Source organism: Arachis stenosperma, chromosome 4 (genome assembly GCF_014773155.1).
Source record: "Arachis stenosperma cultivar V10309 chromosome 4, arast.V10309.gnm1.PFL2, whole genome shotgun sequence".
Lineage (NCBI taxonomy): Eukaryota > Viridiplantae > Streptophyta > Magnoliopsida > Fabales > Fabaceae > Arachis > Arachis stenosperma.
In genome coordinates this window covers 13007957-13028788 of record NC_080380.1, presented here as the reverse complement: position 1 = coordinate 13028788, position 20832 = coordinate 13007957, and the positions used below count along the sequence as shown (strand labels likewise).

At 44.2% G+C, this 20832-nt stretch overlaps 2 protein-coding genes across 2 annotated transcripts; both read right to left on the bottom strand.

Moving 5' to 3' along the window:
- Window positions 1–13636: 13636 nt before the first annotated feature.
- On the bottom strand, window positions 13637–17007 carry LOC130974639 (uncharacterized). Its single transcript, XM_057899501.1, has 3 exons — window positions 14759–17007; window positions 14034–14677; window positions 13637–13824 (listed from the first exon to the last, which is right to left on the bottom strand). Exons 1-3 carry the CDS (start codon window positions 17005–17007, stop codon window positions 13637–13639), a joined length of 3081 nt encoding a protein of 1026 aa, XP_057755484.1.
- A 12-nt stretch (window positions 17008–17019) lies between these two features.
- On the bottom strand, window positions 17020–18354 carry LOC130974638 (uncharacterized). The gene has a single exon (XM_057899499.1). It carries the CDS (start codon window positions 18352–18354, stop codon window positions 17020–17022), a length of 1335 nt encoding a protein of 444 aa, XP_057755482.1.
- Window positions 18355–20832: the final 2478 nt, after the last annotated feature.

Sequence of the window (20832 nt, the reverse complement as noted above, 5' to 3'; positions counted from 1 at the left end):
TGAAAAAGGAGACATGTTACTGAGGATCTGAAAAATCATAAAAATGATTCTTGAAGCAAGAAAAAGCAGTGAATAAAAAAAAAAGCAAGCGAAAAAAAAAACGAAAAAGAAAGAGAAAAAGAAAGAAAAAGAAAGAAATAAAGTTGTGATCCAAGGCAATAAGAGTGTGCTTAAGAACCCTGGACACCTCTAATTGGGGACTTTAGCAAAGCTGAGTCACAATCTGAAAAGGTTCACCCAATTATGTGTCTGTGGCATGTATGTATCCGGTGGTAATACTGGAAGACAGAGTGCTTTGGGCCACAGCCAAGACTCAATAAGTAGCTGTGTTCAAGAATCATCATACTTAACTAGGAGAATCAATAACACTATCTGAATTCTGAGTTCCTAAAGAAGCCAATCATTCTGAGTTTCAAAGGATAGAGTGAGATGCCAAAACTATTCAGAGGCAAAAAGCTAGAAGCCCCGCTCATCTAATTAATACTGATCTTCATAGATGTTTTTGGAGTTCATTGCATATTCTCTTCTTTTTATCCTATTTTGATCTTTAGTTGCTTGGGGACAAGCAACAATTTAAGTTTGGTGTTGTGATGAGCGGATAATTTGTACCCTTTTTGGCATTGTTTTTAGTATGTTTTTAGTATCTTTTAGTTAGTTTTTATTATATTTTTATTAGTTTTTAGTTAAAATTCACTTTTCTGGACTTTACTATGAGTTTGTGTGTTTTTCTGTGATTTCAGGTATTTTCTGGCTGAAATTGAGGGATCCGAGCAAAAATCTGATTCAGAGACTGAAAAGGACTGCAGATGCTGTTGGATTCTGACCTCCCTGCACTCGAAGTGGATTTTCTGGAGCTACAGAAGCCCAATTGGCGCGCTCTCAACGGCGTTGGAAAGTAGACATCCTGGTCTTTCCAGCAATATATGATAGTCCATACTTTGCCCAAGATTTGATGGCCCAAACCGGCGTTCAAAGTCACCCTCAGGAATTCCAGCGTTAAACGCCGGAACTGGTACCAAAATGGGAGTTAAACGCCCAAACTGGCATAAAAGCTGGCGTTTAACTCCAAGAAGAGTCTCTACACGAAAATGCTTCATTGCTCAGCCCAAGCACACACCAAGTGGGCCCGGAAGTGGATTTTTATGTCATTTACTCATCTCTGTACACCCTAGGCTACTAGTTCTCTATATATAGGACCTTTTTACTATTGTATTTTAATCTTGGTAGCTATCTTTGAGTTTCATGCTATCTTAGATCATGTGGGAGGCTGGCCATTCGGCCATGCCTAGACCTTGTTCTTATGTATTTTCAACGGTGGAGTTTCTACACACCATAGATTAAGGTGTGGAGCTCTGCTGTACCTCGAGTATTAATGCAATTACTATTGTTCTTCTATTCAATTCCGCTTGTTCTTTGTCCAAGATATCACTTGTTCTTCAACTTGATGAATGTGATGATCCGTGACACTCATCATCATTCTCACTTATGAACAAAGTGACTGACAACCACTCTGTTCTACAAGCAAATAAGGCTCTAGTGTTTATCTCTTGGATTCCTGATACACGATGCATGGTTGATCGCCTGACAACCGAGTGCTCGCCTGACAAACGAGCCAGCCATTCCATGAGATCAGAGTCTTCGTGGTATAGGCGAGAACTGATGGCGGCATTCAAGAGAATCCGGAAGGTCTAACCTTGTCTGTGGTATTCTGAGTAGGATTCAATGATTGAATGATTGTGACGTGCTTCAAACTCCTAGCAGGCGGGGCGTTAGTGACAGACGCAAAAGAATCACTGGATTCTATTCCGGCCTGACCGAAAACCGACAGCTGATTAGCCATATGCTGTGACAGAGCATAGGAACATTTTCACTGAGAGGATGGGAGGTAGCCACTGACAACGGTGAAACCCTTGCATAAGCTTGCCATGGAAAGGAGTAAGAAGGATTGGATGAAGACAGTAGGAAAGCAGAGAGACGGAAGGGAAAGCATCTTCATACGCTTATCTGAAGCTCTCACCAATGACATACATAAGTATCTCTATCTTTATCTTTATGTTTTATTCATCATCTATACCCATTTGAGTCTGCCTGACTAAGATTTACAAGGTGACCATAGCTTGCTTCATACCAACAATCTCCGTGGGATCGACCCTTACTCGCGTAAGGTTTATTACTTGGACGACCCAGTGCACTTGCTGGTTAGTTGTGCGAAGTTGTAGTGATCACAATTTCGTGCACCAATGATACGGTGCAACAGAGAGTTCTCAGGGCCAAGTGCTCGATGAGTTGGAATTAGTCCATCCAAACCAGAGAGATTTGCACAGATATGTTGCAAGACCGTTTGTTGTGTAATGCCAACTTGATCATCCCACTTATCAACCATGTAAACTTTTGGCCCTTCTTCTTCATATCGAAGAGCAGCACCGATGGTTTGAAGATTGAGGGTCATGTAAACACGTTTGACGTAAGAGTGAATTGAGCCATCAATTAAACGCATGTTTGCATAAAATTCCCGGACCAGCCCCGGGTACACCAGTTTCTGAATGTGAAGCAGTGGAGTCCACTTCAGAGCATCAAACATGGAAGAAAAGTTGATTCCTTTGGTTGCCAGTTTCTCAAGATTTACCAGGTATGAAAGACAGAGAGGGCGTTTCAGCAAAACCTCTTTATGAAATTCATAGAAATCACATGAGTAGAACCGAGAGGGATCAAAATGGGAGTGAGTTTTGTGAAATTTGTTCTTGAAGTCGAGAGACTCCAAATTTGCAGGTTCTCTTGTATCATGCAGAACAAAGCTTTTCGGCCTTTTCTGAGAGCTTTTTGTGGTTGGAGTGGGTCTTTTCGGTGGTGATGGTGGTGGAGAAGTATGTGATTCCTCTTCTTCTTCTTGAACGCTAGGCTCCTTGTTCTTTCCTCTCCCTGAAGATTTGTGAGCGATGACTTTGCGACGCATGGTTTCGGTCCTTTTGGATGGAGGTGATGGAGTAGAAGAGGAGGTAGAATGAACATGGATATGTGTATGAGTTTGAGGTGATGAGAACGGTGGACTTTTTGGAATGGTGGTTCGGCCACTTTTTTTTGTGCCGTTTTCTTTTTCATGTTAGGAGGAATGGAGAAGTTGAGTGCCGAACTAGAGTGAGGAGAGAGGAGGTTAGTGGTGCAATTAATGAGGATTGGAGAGAGATGATGGGGAAGTTATTAACCATAATGGTGCGGTTATTAACCAAGGGGTTTTGAAAAAGTGGTTTCCTAGTTTCAAGGGATTAGATGGAGAGAGGGATTTGATTTGACAATAACCACTTCCAATGAGATTTGAAATGACAATCAAAAGATTTGATCATCATAAAATGAGGAACCAGTAAAGATTCAATGAGGGGTCAAACTTGATTATGTGGGGCCCATTAAAAGCAAAGTCTACGCAGCCTCCCCCTTAATCATAGCTCCTCCATCATGCCTTGTTTTTATCTCTTCCATTCCTACGAGATAAAACTGGACAGAATCAGAAATTCATAAATTTTCAACATGATTTAAATCAATCATTCCCAAACTTTTCCTTAACAAACAGAATCTATCTTCACAGAGGGGTTTTGTAAAAATATCAGCAAGTTGTTCTTCAGATTTTACAAATTGAATATCAATAGTACCCTTTTGCACATGTTCTCTAATGAAATGATATTTAATTTCAATGTGCTTTGTTCTTAAGTGCAAAACAGGATTTTTTGAAATATTTATTGCACTCATGTTATCACAAAATAAGGGTATACTATTGATCTTTAATTTGTAATCTTCCAATTGAGTTTTTAACCAAATTAATTGCGAACAACAAGCAGATGCGGATATATATTCAGCTTCAGCTGTGGATAGAGCCACTGTGGCTTGTTTCTTGCTTGACCACATGTTGAGTGAATTTCCAAGGAAGCAACACATGCCGGAGGTGCTCCTTCTATCCACCCTATCTCCCGCATAATCTGCATCACAAAACCCTACTGCACAAAAATCATCAGATTTTGGATACCACAAGCCAGAATCACATGTTCCCTTAATGTACCTAATGATGCGTTTAACAGCCGTTAAATGGGATTCTTTTGGGTGAGATTGAAATCTTGAACATACACCCACACTTTGAACAATATCCGGTCTAGAGGATGTAAGATACATTAGTGAACCAATCATTCCTCTATACCGTGTCTCATCCACATCTAGGCCATCATCATCCTTTTCAAGTTTAGTATTAGGATGCATTGGTGTTCCCATTGGTTTGGAATTCTCTAAGCCAAATTTCTTTATCAATTCTTTTGCATACTTGCCTTGGTGAATAAAGGTACCACTAGGAGTTTGTTAAATTTGGAGGCCAAGAAAGAAAGTTAGCTCTCCCATTAAACTCATTTCAAACTCACTAGTCATGAGTTTTCCAAACTCTTCACACAAGGTTTCATTGGCCGATCCAAACACAATATCATCCACATAAACTTGAACAAGAAGGATGTCATCATTAGAAACTTTAATGAACAAAGTAGTGTCGGTGGTTCCCCTTTGAAAATGATTTTCTAATAGGAAGGCACTAAGCCTTTCATACCAAGCTCTAGGAGCTTGTCTAAGGCCATAAAGAGCCTTTGAAAGTTTAAACACATGATTAGGAAAATCTTTATGTTCAAAACCGGGGGGTTGAGCCACATACACTTCTCTATCAATAAAGCCATTAAGGAAAGCACATTTAACATCCATTTGAAACATTTTGAAACCTTTATGGGCAGCATAGGCAAGAAGCAACCTAATTGCTTCCATTCTAGCTACCGGAGCAAAAGACTCATCAAAATCTATTCCCTCTTCTTGATCGTAACCTTGGGCCACTAATCTAGCCTTGTTACGAACAACTTGTCCATCCTCACCAAGTTTATTTTTAAATACCCACTTAGTACCCGTTACCTTCTTACCATCCGGATGAGGTACTAAACTCCAAACCTTATTCTTGTCAAATTGAGCAAGCTCCTCTTGCATGGCCTTGACCCATGATGGGTCTTCAAGAGCTTGTTTGACATTGTTGGGCTCCATTTGTGACAAGAAAGCAAAGTTGCTAGGTTCAGTTTGCCTTTTGGTGGAGGATCTTGTGGTTACACCTTGAGAGGGATCACCAATGATGAAATCATGAGGATAACCCCTCATGGACTTCCATTCTCTAGGCTTTCAGACAGGTGTTGAGCTTTGATGAACTTCTGGTGGTCTCACTATTTCAGTTTCTCGTGTCTGCTCAGGAGACAAAATGGAAGTTTCTCCTTCGATCTGACGAGATAAAACCGGGCTGACAGATTCTTCATTTTGCACAGTTTTGGGATTTTCTTTACTTGTTCCATCCTCTTCACAATCTGAATCATTATCCTTTACAATACTGGGAATTAAGTTAGAATCACAAAAGGTAACATGTATGGATTCCTCTATGGTCCTATGCTCTTTGAGATAAACTCTATAGGCCTTGCTTGTGGTGGAATATCCAACAAACATTCCTTCATAGGATTTTGGATCAAATTTTCCAAGGTTTTCTTTATTGTTAAGTACAAAGCATTTACATCCAAAAACATGAAAGTACTTAAGATTTGGAGGGGTTCCTTTCCATAGCTCATAAGGAGTTTTCTTTAACCCTTTTCTAATGATTGTTCTATTCAAAATATAACATGCTGTGTTCACAGCTTCAGCCCATAAAAATTTGGGAATATCATTCTCACATAGCATGGCCCTAGTCATTTCTTGAAGGCTTCGATTCCTTCTTTCAACCACCCCATTTTGTTGGGGGGTTCTAGGGCATGAAAAATTATGAGAAATCCCTAAGTCATCACAGAATTTTTCAAAGTCTTGATTTTCAAATTCTCTTCCGTGATCACTTCTCAAATGGGCAATTTTCAAATCTTTTTCATTTTGAATTTTCTTACAAAGGGTGGAGAAGGCATAGAATGCATCATTCTTATGAGCAAGGAAAAGTACCCAACCAAATCTAGAGTAATCATCTACCACCACAAGACCATAGTGTTTACCTCCTAAACTTTGAGTTCTAGTAGGACCAAAAAGATCAATATGTAACATTTCCAATGGCCTTTTGGTTGAGATTCCATCTTTTGATTTAAAAGAGGATTTTACTTGTTTGCCCAATTGGCAAGCATCACAAGTAAGATCCTTATCAAACTTGATGTTTGGAATTCCTCTAACCAAATTCTTTTTGACTAGCTTAGAAATTTGGTACATGCTAGCATGACCCAACTTTCTATGCCAAAGCCATTTTTCAGATTCAAGAGAGGTAAAGCATGTTACATTTTGTTCCTTTAAATCCTCAAGAGTTAATCCATACACATTATTGCATCTTTCAGCTTCAAAAAGAACATCCCCAGTTTTCTCACAAACAACTAGGCAAACAAGCTTCTTAAAAATAACTTCAAAACCTAAATCACACAATTGACTAACACTAAGCAAGTTATGTTTCAAGCCATGTACAAGAAGGACATCATTTATACAAGATGAGAAATTTTTACCCACTTTCCCAACAGCCACTATTTTTCCTTTTGCATCATCACCGAACGTGACAAATCCTCCATCATATTCATCAAGCTTTATGAAGAAGGTTGTCTTCCCGGTCATATGCCTAGAGCATCCGCTATCCATGTACCACATATTTTCTTTCTTCTTGGATGCTAGGCATACCTACACAATAAGCTCAAGTGACCTTAGGTATCCAAATTTTCTTGGATCCTTTCACGTTAAACCATCTCTTATGTCCCAAATCATTGTAGTCAAAAACAACTTTACAAACTTTATCACCAATCATTCTTTCACCAAAGAAACATTGAATAGGAAAGTGTCCACTTCGATTGCATAGTCTACAAAATCTTGGAGTTGCTGTTTTGTTAAAGCAAGTTGGGTCTTGATACTTAGTATCATTTGAAGATGAAGCAATATTTTCAAACTGTGATTTTTCAGATTTATAGAAACCCAACCCAGCTTTATCATAAAGAGGTTTTTGACTAGCCAAGATTTGATTCAGATTTTCAGAACTTTGGGTGAACTTGGCTAAGTCTTCCTTAAGTCTTTTAACCTCTTTAAGCAACTCTTCATTTTGCTTAAAACAATTTACATATGCAAGGACAGAATGGTCACTTTCACAACTTCTAACTTGGGCTTTTAACTGCTTATTTTCTTCCACAAGATCACAAGCAGTTTCGACATCTCTTAGTTTTTCTTTGAGAAAATCATTTTCAGCTTTAAGAATGATATTTTTTTGTTCAAGATCTTGATTCTCAGTTAGAAAACATCTTATTTTTTCAGAAAGGTGATCTATCATAAGATGAAGGTCTTCAGTGTTAGGGTTTTGAAAGAATACCTGATCTTCCTCATTTGCCATGAGACAAGGCTGTGACTTAGTCTCAGATTCTTCATCATCATCATCTGAGTCATTTTCCAAATCTTTCCATGAAGCCATCAGTCCCTTCTTCTTTCCCCTTTTTGACTTTTCTTCCTTCTTTAACTTGGGACAATCAGATTTAAAATGCCCCATTTCCTTGCAATTGTAACAGATTACCTTGCTAAGATCTTTCTTCATCCTTCTTGAGCTGCTGCCTTTGCCTTTGAGTTTCATCATTTTCCTGAATTTTTTTGCAAACAACACAAACTCATTTTCAGAAGAGTTATCACTGGATTCATCATCCAGAGGGTTAGTCACAGAAGAAAATGAAATTCCTTTCTTTTTAGAATCTTTTTTCAAATAGGAGTTTTCAAAAGCAAGTAAATTTCCTCTCAAATCATCAAGTGTCATGGAATCTAAGCTACTACTCTCAGAAATAATTAAGGCTTTTGTTTCCCACTCTTTTGTAAGATACCTCAACACTCTTCTCACTAGCACAGATTCAGAATGTGAAATTCCCAGAACTTCTAAGCCAACAATGATAGTGTTGAACCGTTCGAACAGTTCATCAATGGACTCTCCTTCCTTCATTGTAAACATTTCATATTCTCTGTTCAACATGTCTGTTCGAGTCTTCTTTACAATGGTGGTTCCTTCATGAGTGATTTGTAACTTGTCCCAGATTTCCTTTGCTGTTGTGCATCGTGATACCCGTCGGTACTCCTCAAAGCTGATAGCACAGTTGAGTAGGTTTACTGCTTTGGCATTTAACTCTACCTTCTTCCTATCTTCCTCGGTCCATCTTGCTTCTGGTTTGAGAGTGACCACTCCTTCAGCATTTGTGGTAGTTGGAAACTGAGGTCCTTCCAGGATAATCTTCCAAAGTCTGTAATCTACAGCTTGTACAAATATCTTCATTCTCTCCTTCCAATAGGTGTAATTTTTCCCACTGAAATGAGGAGGTCTGCTGCTTGATTGTCCTTCAGTCAGATTATAGGACACCACATTTGCGCCACTGTTTTCCGCCATGAGGATCTTTACTCCAAGCTGCAAAGATTGATCTCTTTGAGACCAAGCTCTGATACCAATTGATGGTTTCAGTGGCTAAGAGAAGGGGGGGTTGAATCTTAGCCCCTTTTTGCTTGCTGACACTTGCTGGACTTAGAGAAAGCTTTTCTGTTTTTATCTCATCCTTAGTCATGAGACATTTTCATTTTGTCTCGTCATTTGATATGAGACATTTTTTATTTTTTCATCTTGAACAGTAAAAACAGAATTGAAGTAGGAAGAAAGAGAAGATAACACCCAGATATATCCTGGTTCAGCTGCTAAGTGCAGTGCAGCCTACATCCAGTCTCCATCACAACAATGATGGAATTTCACTATAATCATCCAGATTACAACTTGTAAAGTGCTAACCCAACTTACAAGGGGATTCCCACAGAATCATGAAACACAACACAGATGTACAAAGGAACTCCAAGACATCTATGGCTTTTTTTTTAATTTTGCACTCTCTGCCTTTTTTCGCTCTATGGCTTTTTCATACAAACCTCACTGTTTGCCTTTTTTTTCATGAGACTCAAGACATGACAAAATTGAACAAAAAAATACAAAACAGAAAACATTGAAGGAGAAGAGAACTGCTAGCTTAGGTAGCTCTGAGAACTCTGTGCCTTGCACTCTCAAATCTTACTTCTTAAATCAAACCATGACTGTTCACCTCTTTTATAGAGAAGTGAAGCCTTCACAGTTGAAACACAAACCCGAGCTCAGCTTCTTTTCCTCCAACAGAACCGGTTCGGCCACACAGAGAGAAGAGGTAACTTATGCAAAAATCAACATGCAAATACCTCTAGTCCTTCCTTGGTCATCACTCTTCATCAATCCGAGCGCTCCATCCTTGGCTTCCTCTCCAAGATGGATTTCTGGCCCTTGATGCTTCATGATGATGATGACTTCATCTGCTTCAATCTCTGCCTCAACTATCACTTCGCCACTCTAGCTACTTCCTGTGGTGGTTGAGCAGAATCAAAGACAAGCCATGCCTCCAAGGATCTTCCTTGCTGGCCGAATCTTCATCCTTCTTTTTGAGTATGAAGGATCCGAGATTACCTCACCAAATCTTACCAGATTAGGTGATAATCACAGCCACAGCATACTTTTCTTTTTCTTTTTCGTGCCATCAACTCGATGGTCTTTAGGCTTGCTTTCCTTTCCTTTTGGTAGCTCCAAGTAGCTTCCATGGCTTCCTGTGTAATAACCGAAGAGAGAAAAAGATGGATGAGAGAGAGGAAAGAGAAATTATGAATAGTGGTTAATGAACCAAAACATAAAGAATAAAAGTGAATTAATTTTCCTTTCTCTTTGCTGACAAGCGTGTAGCCTTGGTGCATGCAATCAAATCAATTAGTCAATTTCTCTCTCATAGTTCCCATGTAATAAATGATAGTTAAATGTAATTTGAAATCCAACACAAGCTTGAATTTTGGATCTGTTGAAAGCAATTTTGCTTTCTTTCTTCCACTTGTTTTGGATCATTCATGAGAACCAGTCATGGGCTTATAGCATTAAAACTTATTCTTGGCCCAATATCATTTTCCTTTCGGACCATAGCATGCATAAAACACATTGGGCTATTGAATTTTGGCCCACTAAAAGCATTTGCTTTCCTGGTAAGTTTGGATCAAGCATTGAGCACATAAGAAAGCATTCACTTGGGCTTGCATCAATAACATTTATTCTGACCCAATTAATAATTCAGCTTCATGAGAAGCATGTAGCAAGGCTAATTGGGCTTAAATCAGAATTTCATTTTCGGCCCAACACAAAATCTGCACAACAAAATTATTAATTAAGCAAATATGAATTAAGATCAAATTAATAATTTTGTAATTAAATATTTAATAATGTTTGTTCATCATCAAAATTAAATAAGAGTTTTCCAAACTCATCAGTTATCAAGTGAAAAAGGGGCTAAGATTCAACCCCCCCTTCTCTTAGCCACTGAACCATCAATAAGCATACAAATTCGTTATCCATTAGACTTCTGCTGAAGGATAATAAACTTTATGTACTTTTGAGTTTTATAACCTTTTTGAGGTACCTAATGAGACTATATCTGTCTCCTTTAGAGTTTAGTATATAACTTTATTTATAATTCTGTATGTTGCTAACAGACAAGAATAGTGAAAATATATTTACTTCCATTGAATTTTGTTCGGTGTCGGTAGCCGGACAGGTCGGGTAGTTATGAGATGGGGGGGTGCCTTGCTCGAGGTTGTGCCAAGCCCGAATTTGCCACGTAGCCGAGCTTCCGTTCTGGAGGGAAAGGAGGGGGGTGCCACCTGCAAAGACACTCCGACGCTCTAGTCAGCTAGTGTGCAGGCGGGGGAAAATGATGTGAAAAGGTGACGTACCTCGGGGGAAGAGCCAATCTTCCCTTTATATACATGTCAGTAGTGGGCCCCTCATGAGGGCAGGCCCATATCCTCAAGGACGCTGTCCTGTAGCCGTGCGTGAGCCGCACAGGACACGTGTTCGGGTCGTTTGAAGGGTGCGGAACCGGGCCGAGTGGAGCTCGGGCCGGGTCGACCCGTCGGTTCCTTGGGCCGGGCCGCAACAGTGCCCCCACGCGCCGATGGTAGTCGTGGGAGCTATCAATGGCGCGTCGTCTCACCTCTCGTTTGGGCTTGTCTGATCGGCTGTTCGTGATAAGGATATGCCCCCAACGCGTGTGTCCTTTGGTTGCGCAAGCAACCGTTTCATCGCATCGTTCCTAGTGCCGAGCATTAAATGCTCATAATGGGGTGGAAAACCCTGACTAAAAAGACCATTCTGCCCCCAGACGTTTCGCGCTTCCTGGGGAGGTAGTTTTTAAACAGCCAGTTTTGGTACTCTTTTTTCTCTTTCATATCTCCCTTTTTCTGCCTTCTTCTTGCTCCCAAACCTCAACATCTCTTTGTAGTGCCCTTGCGCGTCTCTCCCTTCGCATCTTTCCTTATCAGCTACTCCGTCCTTCTTCCGCCAATTCAGGTAAATTTCGAACTATTCTCCATTTTCTGCATTGTTCTTGCATGCTTGTTGTTTGGTTTTTGTTGTTGTTGCGTAGCCTTTTGATTGCGGCTAGATGTGTTAGGGGAGAAAGTACCATTCCAGGGTAGGTTTTTTCTTGTTCTTTTCGTGTTTGAATCTCGTTTGGCCTTAGTCGGGGAGTCGTGGGGGGTAGTGTCTGTATTCGGCCTGAGCAACCGATCTCTTAGACTGACTGGATGGTCCCCCCATGTAGGTATGGCTCGCACGGTATCCCGGGCTTCCCCTTCTCCTGCGGGGTACGATCCCTATGCTTGGGTCGTTTCCGACGTGAAGGATTCGCCTAATCAAATGGGCGAGGAGGAGCTCACCGAGTTCCGACAAGTCGAGTATTTGTGTGGAGGGACTGATGAGGAAGCCAATTATGACGTTTTTGTCCCGGCTCCTCACGAACAATTGTATGAGATCAACTTCCATCACCCCCGAGTTGCCAACTGGATTTGGTTCTACAAGTCCATGTTCACCCAAGTCGGAGTTCGTATTCCGTTCTCAGCCTTCCAAATGGCGCTTTTGGGTCGAATTTCCGTGGCGCCGTCGCAGCTACATCCGAACAGTTGGGCCTCGATCCGCTGTTTCGAGATGGTTTGTGAATACCTCGAGCTACCGGTGTCCGTAGATGTTTTTCTTTTCTTCTTCAACCTTACAAACCCTTCAAAGGAGGGGAAACACAAAAAGGGGTTCATGTCCTTCCGGTCTGCCCAGGGTCGGAGGATTTTTGGTTTGTTTGAGGACTCCTACCATGGGTTTAAGGACAAATATTTCAAGGTCCGTCCTGTCAAAGGTCGTCATCCCTTTTGGTTGTCATTGGAGGGGGTACGGCTCATCCCGACCTATTGGAGTTTCGGGGCGGGATCCAATGCTTTCGTCAAGGTAACCTATAAGGGCATGTCGGCGGTGGATAGAAAGATCGCCGACGTGTTGATGGCGGTCTTCGGGAGGAATCATGTGAATCCTCACCTTCTTATGGGTGATCGGGAGGACGGTCGTAATTATATTTGTGAGAAGCCTCTGCTCATTTCGTCTTATATTTTCTTGCTTTTATTAATAGTTTGTTGTGACTAACCGACTTTACCTTCTCTCTACCTCTCTCTTTTTTACAGTGGGAATGTCTGCCGAGGTAACGGGTCTTCCTGACTTGTTCCAAACCTTCCTATGCAGTAGTGACGAAGAGGAAGGTAACGAGAAGTCCACCGCTGGGGAGCCTGCTGCTCCTCCGGAGGACAAGGCTGCTCCCGAGCAGAAGGCATCGGTCGACAAGACCGGCACCTCGGCTCAAGGCGCCGCGACTGAAGGTGACCAGGCGGTTCATGCCTCTCCTTTTCATGAGGTTATCGGCACTGGGGGTTCCACGCCTAACCCGGACGCTGATGAGGAGGTGGAGGAGGTTCCCAGCCTCAAGAGGAAGAGGAAGGCGTCGTCTAGTCCTGAGGGGGTCCTTACTGTCATGGAGAGGAATTTTGACGCTGGGAACTTTATAGACTCCCAGCTGATTCCCGGTACTGAGGAGTATTTCCATGAGTCATCCCTTGCCGGGCAGGCGAGGTGGATGTACCGTACCCTCCTCCGCGGCGCAGTGATAGCTCGGAAGGCCGAGTTCGAACTGTCTGGGATGGAGTCCCTCCGCAGGAGGTTGGAGTCTGCCGGGAAGGCTAATAACGGGCTAAAAGGTGAAGTTGAGACCCTTCGGGAGCAACTGACCCAATCTGAGGAAAAACTTGACGCCGCCGAGAAGAAAGCCACTGCTGCCGAACAGAAGGCCACCACTGCTGAGAAGAAACTGGAGGAGTCGGTCGCGACGGTTTCACGCCTGGTCGAGCGCGAAATGGCTTTGGAGAGTCAGGTCGGCGCGGCGCAGAAGCGGGCGGCCGAAGTCGAGAAAGAGAAGCAAGCCGTGGAGGCCGAACTGGCAACTTGGAAAGCAAAGTATAAAGACGTCGTCAAACAGGAGAAGGGTGCGATTTTGGCGACCGAGGAGGCCCTCAAAGCTCAAGTTAAGATTGTTGCCCCCGAGTTCGACACGTCGGCAATCAATGTTTTCAAGGTCATTAAGGACGGCAAGATTGTTGACGTCCCCAAGAAATGAACTTTATGATTAAAATTTTGTAGTGTGGCCGTTTTGTTTTGGCCTGTGAACAGTTTGACTTGTCCGTTTTAATATAATTAACTTTTTCTTATTCGTCTGGTCGTGTTGCCGTTTCTATTAACCGTTATTGGTTTATAGCTGTCGCTTATATTTAACATGTCGTGGCTTTTTGCATGGCCGTTTTTTACCGCGATAGTTGACGGGCTCCCGGGGTGATCAGTCCCGGGGCCGCGCATCGTTGTCAGGTTGTGATGGGGTGACTTGCCTGGGAAAAAAGGAAAGGGAACAATACACGAGAGAAAATTTGCACAAGTATATCTTATTCGGTAATTGCATAAAGGACTCCCAGGTTATACTGGAAATTTTAAATTCGCAATTTAACCACTTAGCTTAGTTGGCCGGCGCGTCGCCCCGTATGTCAGGAATAGAACTTTCTCAAGTTGTTTGCGTTCCATGTCCTCGGGATTTCCTTACCATCGAGCCTTTCCAACTTGAATGCGCCCCTACCCATCTCTTTTTTGATTCTATAGGGTCCTTCCCAGTTTGCCGCCAGCTTGCCCGCTCCAGGGGTCGGTGGGCCGATGTCGTTTCGCCTCAGGACGAGGTCGTTTGGTCCGAATTCTCTTTTGAGCACTTTGGTGTTGTAGCGTAGGGCCATTCTTTGTTTCAGTGCGGTTTCTGTCAAATGGGCCATTTCTCTGACTTCGTCTATCAAGTCTTTTTCCACGGCTTCCTCTACTCCCTTCAAAAGTAGCCGGGGACTCGGTTTCCCGATCTCTACGGGTATTACCGCGTCCAACCCGTATGTTAGCCGAAAGGGAGTCTCTTTAGTGGAGGATTGTTCGGTTGTTCGGTAGGACCAAAGTACCGAGGCTAGCTCGTCGGCCCAAGCACCTTTCTTATTATCCAAACGCTTCTTCAGTCCCAAAAGGATGACCTTGTTTGCGGACTCCACCTGTCCGTTTGTCTGGGGGTGTTCCACTGAGGAGAACCTCTGTGTTATCCCCAGGCCGGTGAGGAATTCCGTAAACTTTTTGTCAGTAAATTGCGTGCCATTGTCCGAGATGACGACTTCTGGGACCCCGAATCGCGTTATTACCTGCCTCCACAAGAATTTCCTGCAATTGGATGAGGATATGCTAGCTAGTGGTTCAGCTTCTATCCATTTGGTGTAGTAGTCAATGGCAACTATGAGGTACTTGACCTGCCCAGGACCAACAGGGAAAGGTCCCAAGAGGTCGATTCCCCATTGAGAGAATGGCTGGGAGGACGTTAACAAGCTTAACTCGGAGGCCGGTGCCCTGTGAAAATTGGCGTTTTCTTGGCACTTGACGCATTTTTTGACGAACTCTTTGGAGTCTGCCATCATTGACGGCCAATAATATCCGGCTCGAACTAATTTTCTTGCCAGGGCCTTGCCTCCTATGTGGTGTCCGCAGCAGCCTTCATGGACTTCCCTGAGGACGTAGTCCATTTGGTCGGGGTGTAAGCACTTTAATAGGGGTTGGTTGAACCCTTTCCTAAACAGCTGTCCCTGGATGACGGCATACTTGGCTGCTTCCCTTCTCAGTTTCGCCGCGTCCTTTTCGTTGTCAGGGAGTTTACCGTTTTCCAGGAAGCCGGTGATGGGGTCTAGCCACGAAGGGCTCAGTCTTATCACGTGCAGGGTAACTGCCGGCTCTCTCGCCATACCTTGGATAAGAGATCGGTTGCCTTCTCCCGGTTTAGTGCTGGCCAACTTTGATAGGAGGTCTGCCCGTGTGTTCCTTTCTCTAGGCACGTGGTGGACCGTGACCTCCTCAAACTTTTGGCTTAAGCTTTTGACTTTTTCCAAGTACTTTTGTAATAGCGAGTCTTTGGCTTGGTAGCTCCCGTTTACCTGGGAGGTGACGACCTGAGAATCGCTGCATATTTCCAGCCTTGTTGCCCCGACTTCTGCTGCTAGGGTCAAGCCCCCTATAAGGGCTTCATATTCTGCCTGGTTGTTCGAAACGGGGAATTCGAACCTGATGGACTGCTCGTACACGACTCCAACCGGGCTCTCCAGGATGATCCCGGCGCCTCCAAACGTCTGGTTGGAAGCTCCGTCCACATGGAGCCTCCACCGTATGCTCGCTTCTTCGGTTGGGTCCCCAGTTACTTCCACCAGAAAATCTGCCATCGCCTGCACCTTGATGGCTTGCCGGGGTTCGTACCGTATGTCGTATTGGGAGAGTTCGATGGACCAAGTCATCATTCTCCCCGCTAAGTTGGGTTTTTGAAGCACTTGTCGGATCCCTTGGTCCGTCCTTACGACAACCTGGTGACTCTGGAAATATTGCTTCAACCTTCGTGAGGAAGTCAAGAGCGCCAGAGCTAGCTTTTCTAGCTTGCTGTACCTTAGTTCTGCCCCTTGCAGGGCTCTGCTTATGAAATAAACCGGCTGTTGGGCCCTCCCTTCTTCCCGCACCAGAACTGCGGCCAGGGCTTCTCCCGTTATGGCGAGGTACAGGTATAGCGGCTCTCCGTCCTTTGGCTTCCCCAGTGCAGGTGGTGCCGCCAGGATTTCCTTGAAGTGTCGAAAGGCTTCCTCACATGCAGGTGTCCACTCGAACGCCATCCCCTTTTTCATGAGGTTAAAGAATGGCAAGGCCTTTGCTGCCGACGCTCCGAGAAACCGGGATAACGAGGTCAGCCGCCCTGCCAATCTTTGGACGTCCTTAATGCAACCTGGGCTCTTCATCTGGAGTACCGCTTGGCACTTCTCCGGGTTGGCCTCTACCCCTCTCTGAGTTACCATAAATGCTAAGAACTTGCCAGCTTCCATGGCGAAGGCACATTTGAGGGGGTTCAACCTCATGCCGTGTTGCCGGAGAGATGCGAATACGTTCTCCAGATCCTTCAGGAGGTCGTCTGATCGCGCTGTTTTCGCGAGGACATCGTCGACGTAGACTTCCACCGTTTTGCCTATAAGGTCCCGGAATATCTTGCTCATCAGCCTCTGGTATGTCGCTCCTGCGTTTTTTAGGCCGAACGGCATCACCTTGTAGCAGAAGGTTCCCCCTGGCGTTATAAACGCCGTTTTGTCTTCGTCTGGACGGTGCATCGGTATTTGGTTATATCCGGAGTAGGCGTCCATGAAGCTCAGGTAACGGTAGCCCGCCGCAGCATCGACGAGTGCGTCTATGTTGGGGAGAGGGAAACAATCCTTTGGGCATGTCTTGTTAAGGTCAGAGTAGTCTACACACATTCTCCATTTGCCGTTGTGCTTTTTTACTAGAACGACATTTGATAGCCACGTCGAGTAGTCTACTTCTTGTATGAACCCTGCTTCTAGGAGGCTGGCCGTCTGCCTGGCCACTTCCTCCGCCCTTTCTGTCGACATTTTTCTTCTGCGTTGTGTTACCGGGCGTGTTCCCAGCCTAACGGCCAGATGGTGCGACATGATTTTCGGGTCTATACCCGGCATGTCGGCGGGCGTTCAGGCAAACAAGTCCCTGTGGGTCCTTATCATCTCGATCAAGGGTTCCTTTAACTCTTGTGGGAGGTTCTTGTTTATGAACGTGAACTTCTCCTCCGTGTCACCGATTCTGAACTTTTCTAGGTCCCCTTCTGGTTCCGGTCTAGGTTTGTCGTCTACCCTGGCGTCCAGGTCAGCCAGGAACACACCAGACGCCTCCTTCGATCTCTTTCTCAGGGAGAGGCTGGCATTGTCGCAGGCAACCGCCGTCTCGAGATCCCCTCTTATGGACCCTACAGATCCTTCATCAGTAACGAACTTCATGACTAGTAGCTTTGTGTTGATTACCGCTTCAACATCGTTTATCGTCTTCCTTCCCAAGATGATGTTATAGGCGGTGGAATCTCGGAGGATCACGAACTCGGCCATTGTCGACCTTCGACCTTGGGTTTGTCCTACCGAGATCGGTAGGGATATTACTCCGTCAGGTTTGATGAAGTTGTCGCCTAGTCCAATGACCCCGTGTTGATGGGCCGTCAGATCGGCGTCCCTTAGCCCCAGTGCGTCGAACACGTTGCGGAACATGATGTTTGAATCAGCACCTGTGTCAACAAGGATGCGTTTGACGAGGCCGGTTCCCACTCTGGCCGTGATGACCATGGGGGGGTTTTCCGGGGCGTCATCAAACCATTTGTCTTCCGGGCCGAAAGAAATGGACAGAGGCTTCTTAGAGTTTCGCGCCAACGAGGAGGAAACCGCTAAGACCTTGGCGTCTTTCTTGTGCGCCGATCGGGACTTCGGCGCGGTGTTTTTCGCTGTTACCACGTTTATTACAGTGAGGCCGTGGTCCCTATCTTCTGGCTCTTGTCGCCGCTTTGCTGAACGGGTTTTGACTTCTTCGTTATGGTCGCGATAGCGTCTCCTCGGCTCTCTGATGAGATGGGAGAATTCTGTTAGCTTGCCTTCCCTTATCGCTTGTTCCAGTGCATCTTTTAGGTCAAAGCAGTCCTGCGTTTGGTGACCGTAACCCTTGTGATAGTCGCAATAGAGGTTCTTGTTTCCCCCCGTACGGTCCTTGAGTGGTCGGGGCTTCGGCAGGATTCCCTTCTCGGCTATTTGTTGATAAACTTCCATGATGGGGAGAGTGAGTGGCGTGTAATTGGCGAATTTCCCGACCCGGGGAAACGACCTGGGAGCCTTGTTCGGCGCATCCTCCCTGATTTGTTCTTTCAGCCTTTCTCCGTTACTGGGTTGCCGAGATTGGGGGTAGCCGGACTGCCGTTTATTGGCAGCCACGACTCGGCTGACTTCCTCATCGTTTATGTATTCTTTGGCTACCGTCTGGATCTCGTGCATCGTCCAGACGGGTTTCGTGGTGAGGTGTTTGCGAAAATTTTCGTTGAGAAGACCGTTCGTCAGACAAAGGCGGGCCACCGAATCGGTTAGGCCGTCGATTTTCAAGCACTCGTCGTTGAACCGATCCAGGTATTTTCTGGTCGACTCTCCCTATTTCTGGGTTACCCCCAGTAGGTTTATCGGGTGCTTTGCCTTTGCTATTCGTGTTGTAAACTGGGCGAGGAATGCGCGACTGATGTCCGTGAAACCGCGGATGGATCCTTGAGGTAAGCCGTTGAACCATCTGATCGCGGGTCCCGCGAGGGTTACCGGAAAAGCTCGGCACCTTACCTCGTCCCCTACTCCCTCTAGATTCATCCTTGCTTCAAAGGCAGTGAGGTGTTCTAGGGGGTCTTGAGTCCCATCGTACCTCATGTCCGTCGGCTTGTCGAAGTGCTTCGGCAGCCGGACCTCGAGGATGGAGTGGTGGAACGGGGTGGTGCCCATTATTACGGGTTGTCGTGTCCTGTTGGACCTCCCGTCTTCGCGGCCTTGCGATGTGCGGCGCGTCTCCTTGCCTCGGGAATAAATTATCGTATCATTCCGTCTCCTCGGAATCGGGGATTCTTCTCGGGTGCTCTCCGCTTCCGTTCTGGATGCGGAGGCGTGTCGCGGACGGCTTCGATAAGAGTCTCTTTCCTGGCTTTCGGAGGATGGGGCGTAGCTGGGATCGGTAATTCGTTCGCCACGTTCCTGGTCAGCCAATTGCCGCTCGAGGTTTTGGACCCTGTGGCGTAGCTCTTGCATTATTATGGCGCTGTCGCCGCCCGTTCCTCCGAAGGGTCGGGTCCTCGTGTGTTGTTCAGTGTGTTGACGGGGGGACCTTCGTCGCCCTCTTAGTGAGGCGACAGATGCCGCCCCTTCTGCTCCGGCTCCCCGGCCTTGGTCTCCGGGACCCAGCACAACATCCATTGAGGCTCCCCACAGACGGCGCCAATGTTCGGTGTCGGTAGCCGGACAGGTCGGGTAGTTATGAGATGGGGGGGTGCCTTGCTCGAGGTTGTGCCAAGCCCGAATTTGCCACGTAGCCGAGCTTCCGTTCTGGAGGGAAAGGAGGGGGGTGCCACCTGCAAAGACACTCCGACGCTCTAGTCAGCTAGTGTGCAGGCGGGGGAAAATGATGTGAAAAGGTGACGTACCTCGGGGGAAGAGCCAATCTTCCCTTTATATACATGTCAGTAGTGGGCCCCTCATGAGGGCAGGCCCATATCCTCAAGGACGCTGTCCTGTAGCCGTGCGTGAGCCGCACAGGACACGTGTTCGGGTCGTTTGAAGGGTGCGGAACCGGGCCGAGTGGAGCTCGGGCCGGGTCGACCCGTCGGTTCCTTGGGCCGGGCCGCAACAAATTTATATAAATCATCAACTGCATTTATCTCAAAAGGCCATATGAGATCATAATTAATTTGATGAAATATAAGTTACTAATAACACAAAGTCTCTTTTTTTTTAATTTCTAAAAAAATCTATTTAAAAATAGACTAACATCGACAGATATAAATTTAAAGCAAAATGATATATTCACACAAGCTACATATCATATGAATAAAATTCATATAATGGTGGGCCCATCACAAATACATAGCACAACATTAATATTTAATTTTTGGACAAAAATATTAATTTGTAAGCTGTATTTTTAATCTAGCAATCAAACATTGATAATAAATCCTGCCAAACAATAAGTCAATTATTGGACAAACTTATTGTACACATAGAACCAAATAAGTATCACATGTTTATTACCACAAATGCGCATATAATTTAGCTAAGTACAGAATTTTTTTTGAGTCAATTCGTACTCGCATAAACTACGCACACATAAATTCATTTAGTGCAGCTTACCAAATATTCTCAACAAAATTATGTCAAACAATAAACCTATCTTTGGATCGACTCATTGTTCACATGACAACTTGAAAATTTTACCTATTTATTAACGCATATATTTTCTATTAATTGGCCAAACACCAACCTTTTTTTGGGTCGATTAGTGGTTGCATAATTAAATAGAAAATAAACACAATGTTAAATATTTATTATTTAGCCAAACAATAAATTTTCTCTGGGCCAATTATTATTCGCATAAATAATAAACATCTATTTATTCTTAACTAATTACCCAAATATATAAATATTATTAATATATATATGTAATTCTGTTAAATATAGATATTTTTTGAGCCAACTAATATTTGCATGAATTACATATTATTATATTTTTAATATTTTAAAATAAATTAATTTTCCCAAAAAAAAACTACTTTAATAGCATATTATTTAACCAATTATTTTAAAACTAAATTTTATAAAATAAATAGATATAATAATCTAAATTATTACTCATTTTTCTTATATAACAAAAACTAAAATGCTTATATAGCATAAATAATGATAAATAAAATCATAAGACATAATATAACAACCATATAATATTATACG

What these genes read in the sequence shown, in the direction of transcription:
- LOC130974639 (XM_057899501.1), bottom strand. Translation starts at nt 17,007, where the DNA reads ATGCCGGGTATAGACCCGAAAATCATGTCGCACCATCTGGCCGTTAGG. An exon ending in GTTGGTCCTGGGCAGGTCAA is followed by an intron (nt 14,678 to 14,758) that starts GTACCTCATAGT and finishes ATCCAATTGCAG; the next exon opens with GAAATTCTTGTGGAGGCAGG. An exon ending in CAAGTTGGAAAGGCTCGATG is followed by an intron (nt 13,825 to 14,033) that starts GTAAGGAAATCC and finishes CTTTTTTCCCAG; the next exon opens with GCAAGTCACCCCATCACAAC.
- LOC130974638 (XM_057899499.1), bottom strand. Translation starts at nt 18,354, where the DNA reads ATGCACGAGATCCAGACGGTAGCCAAAGAATACATAAACGATGAGGAA.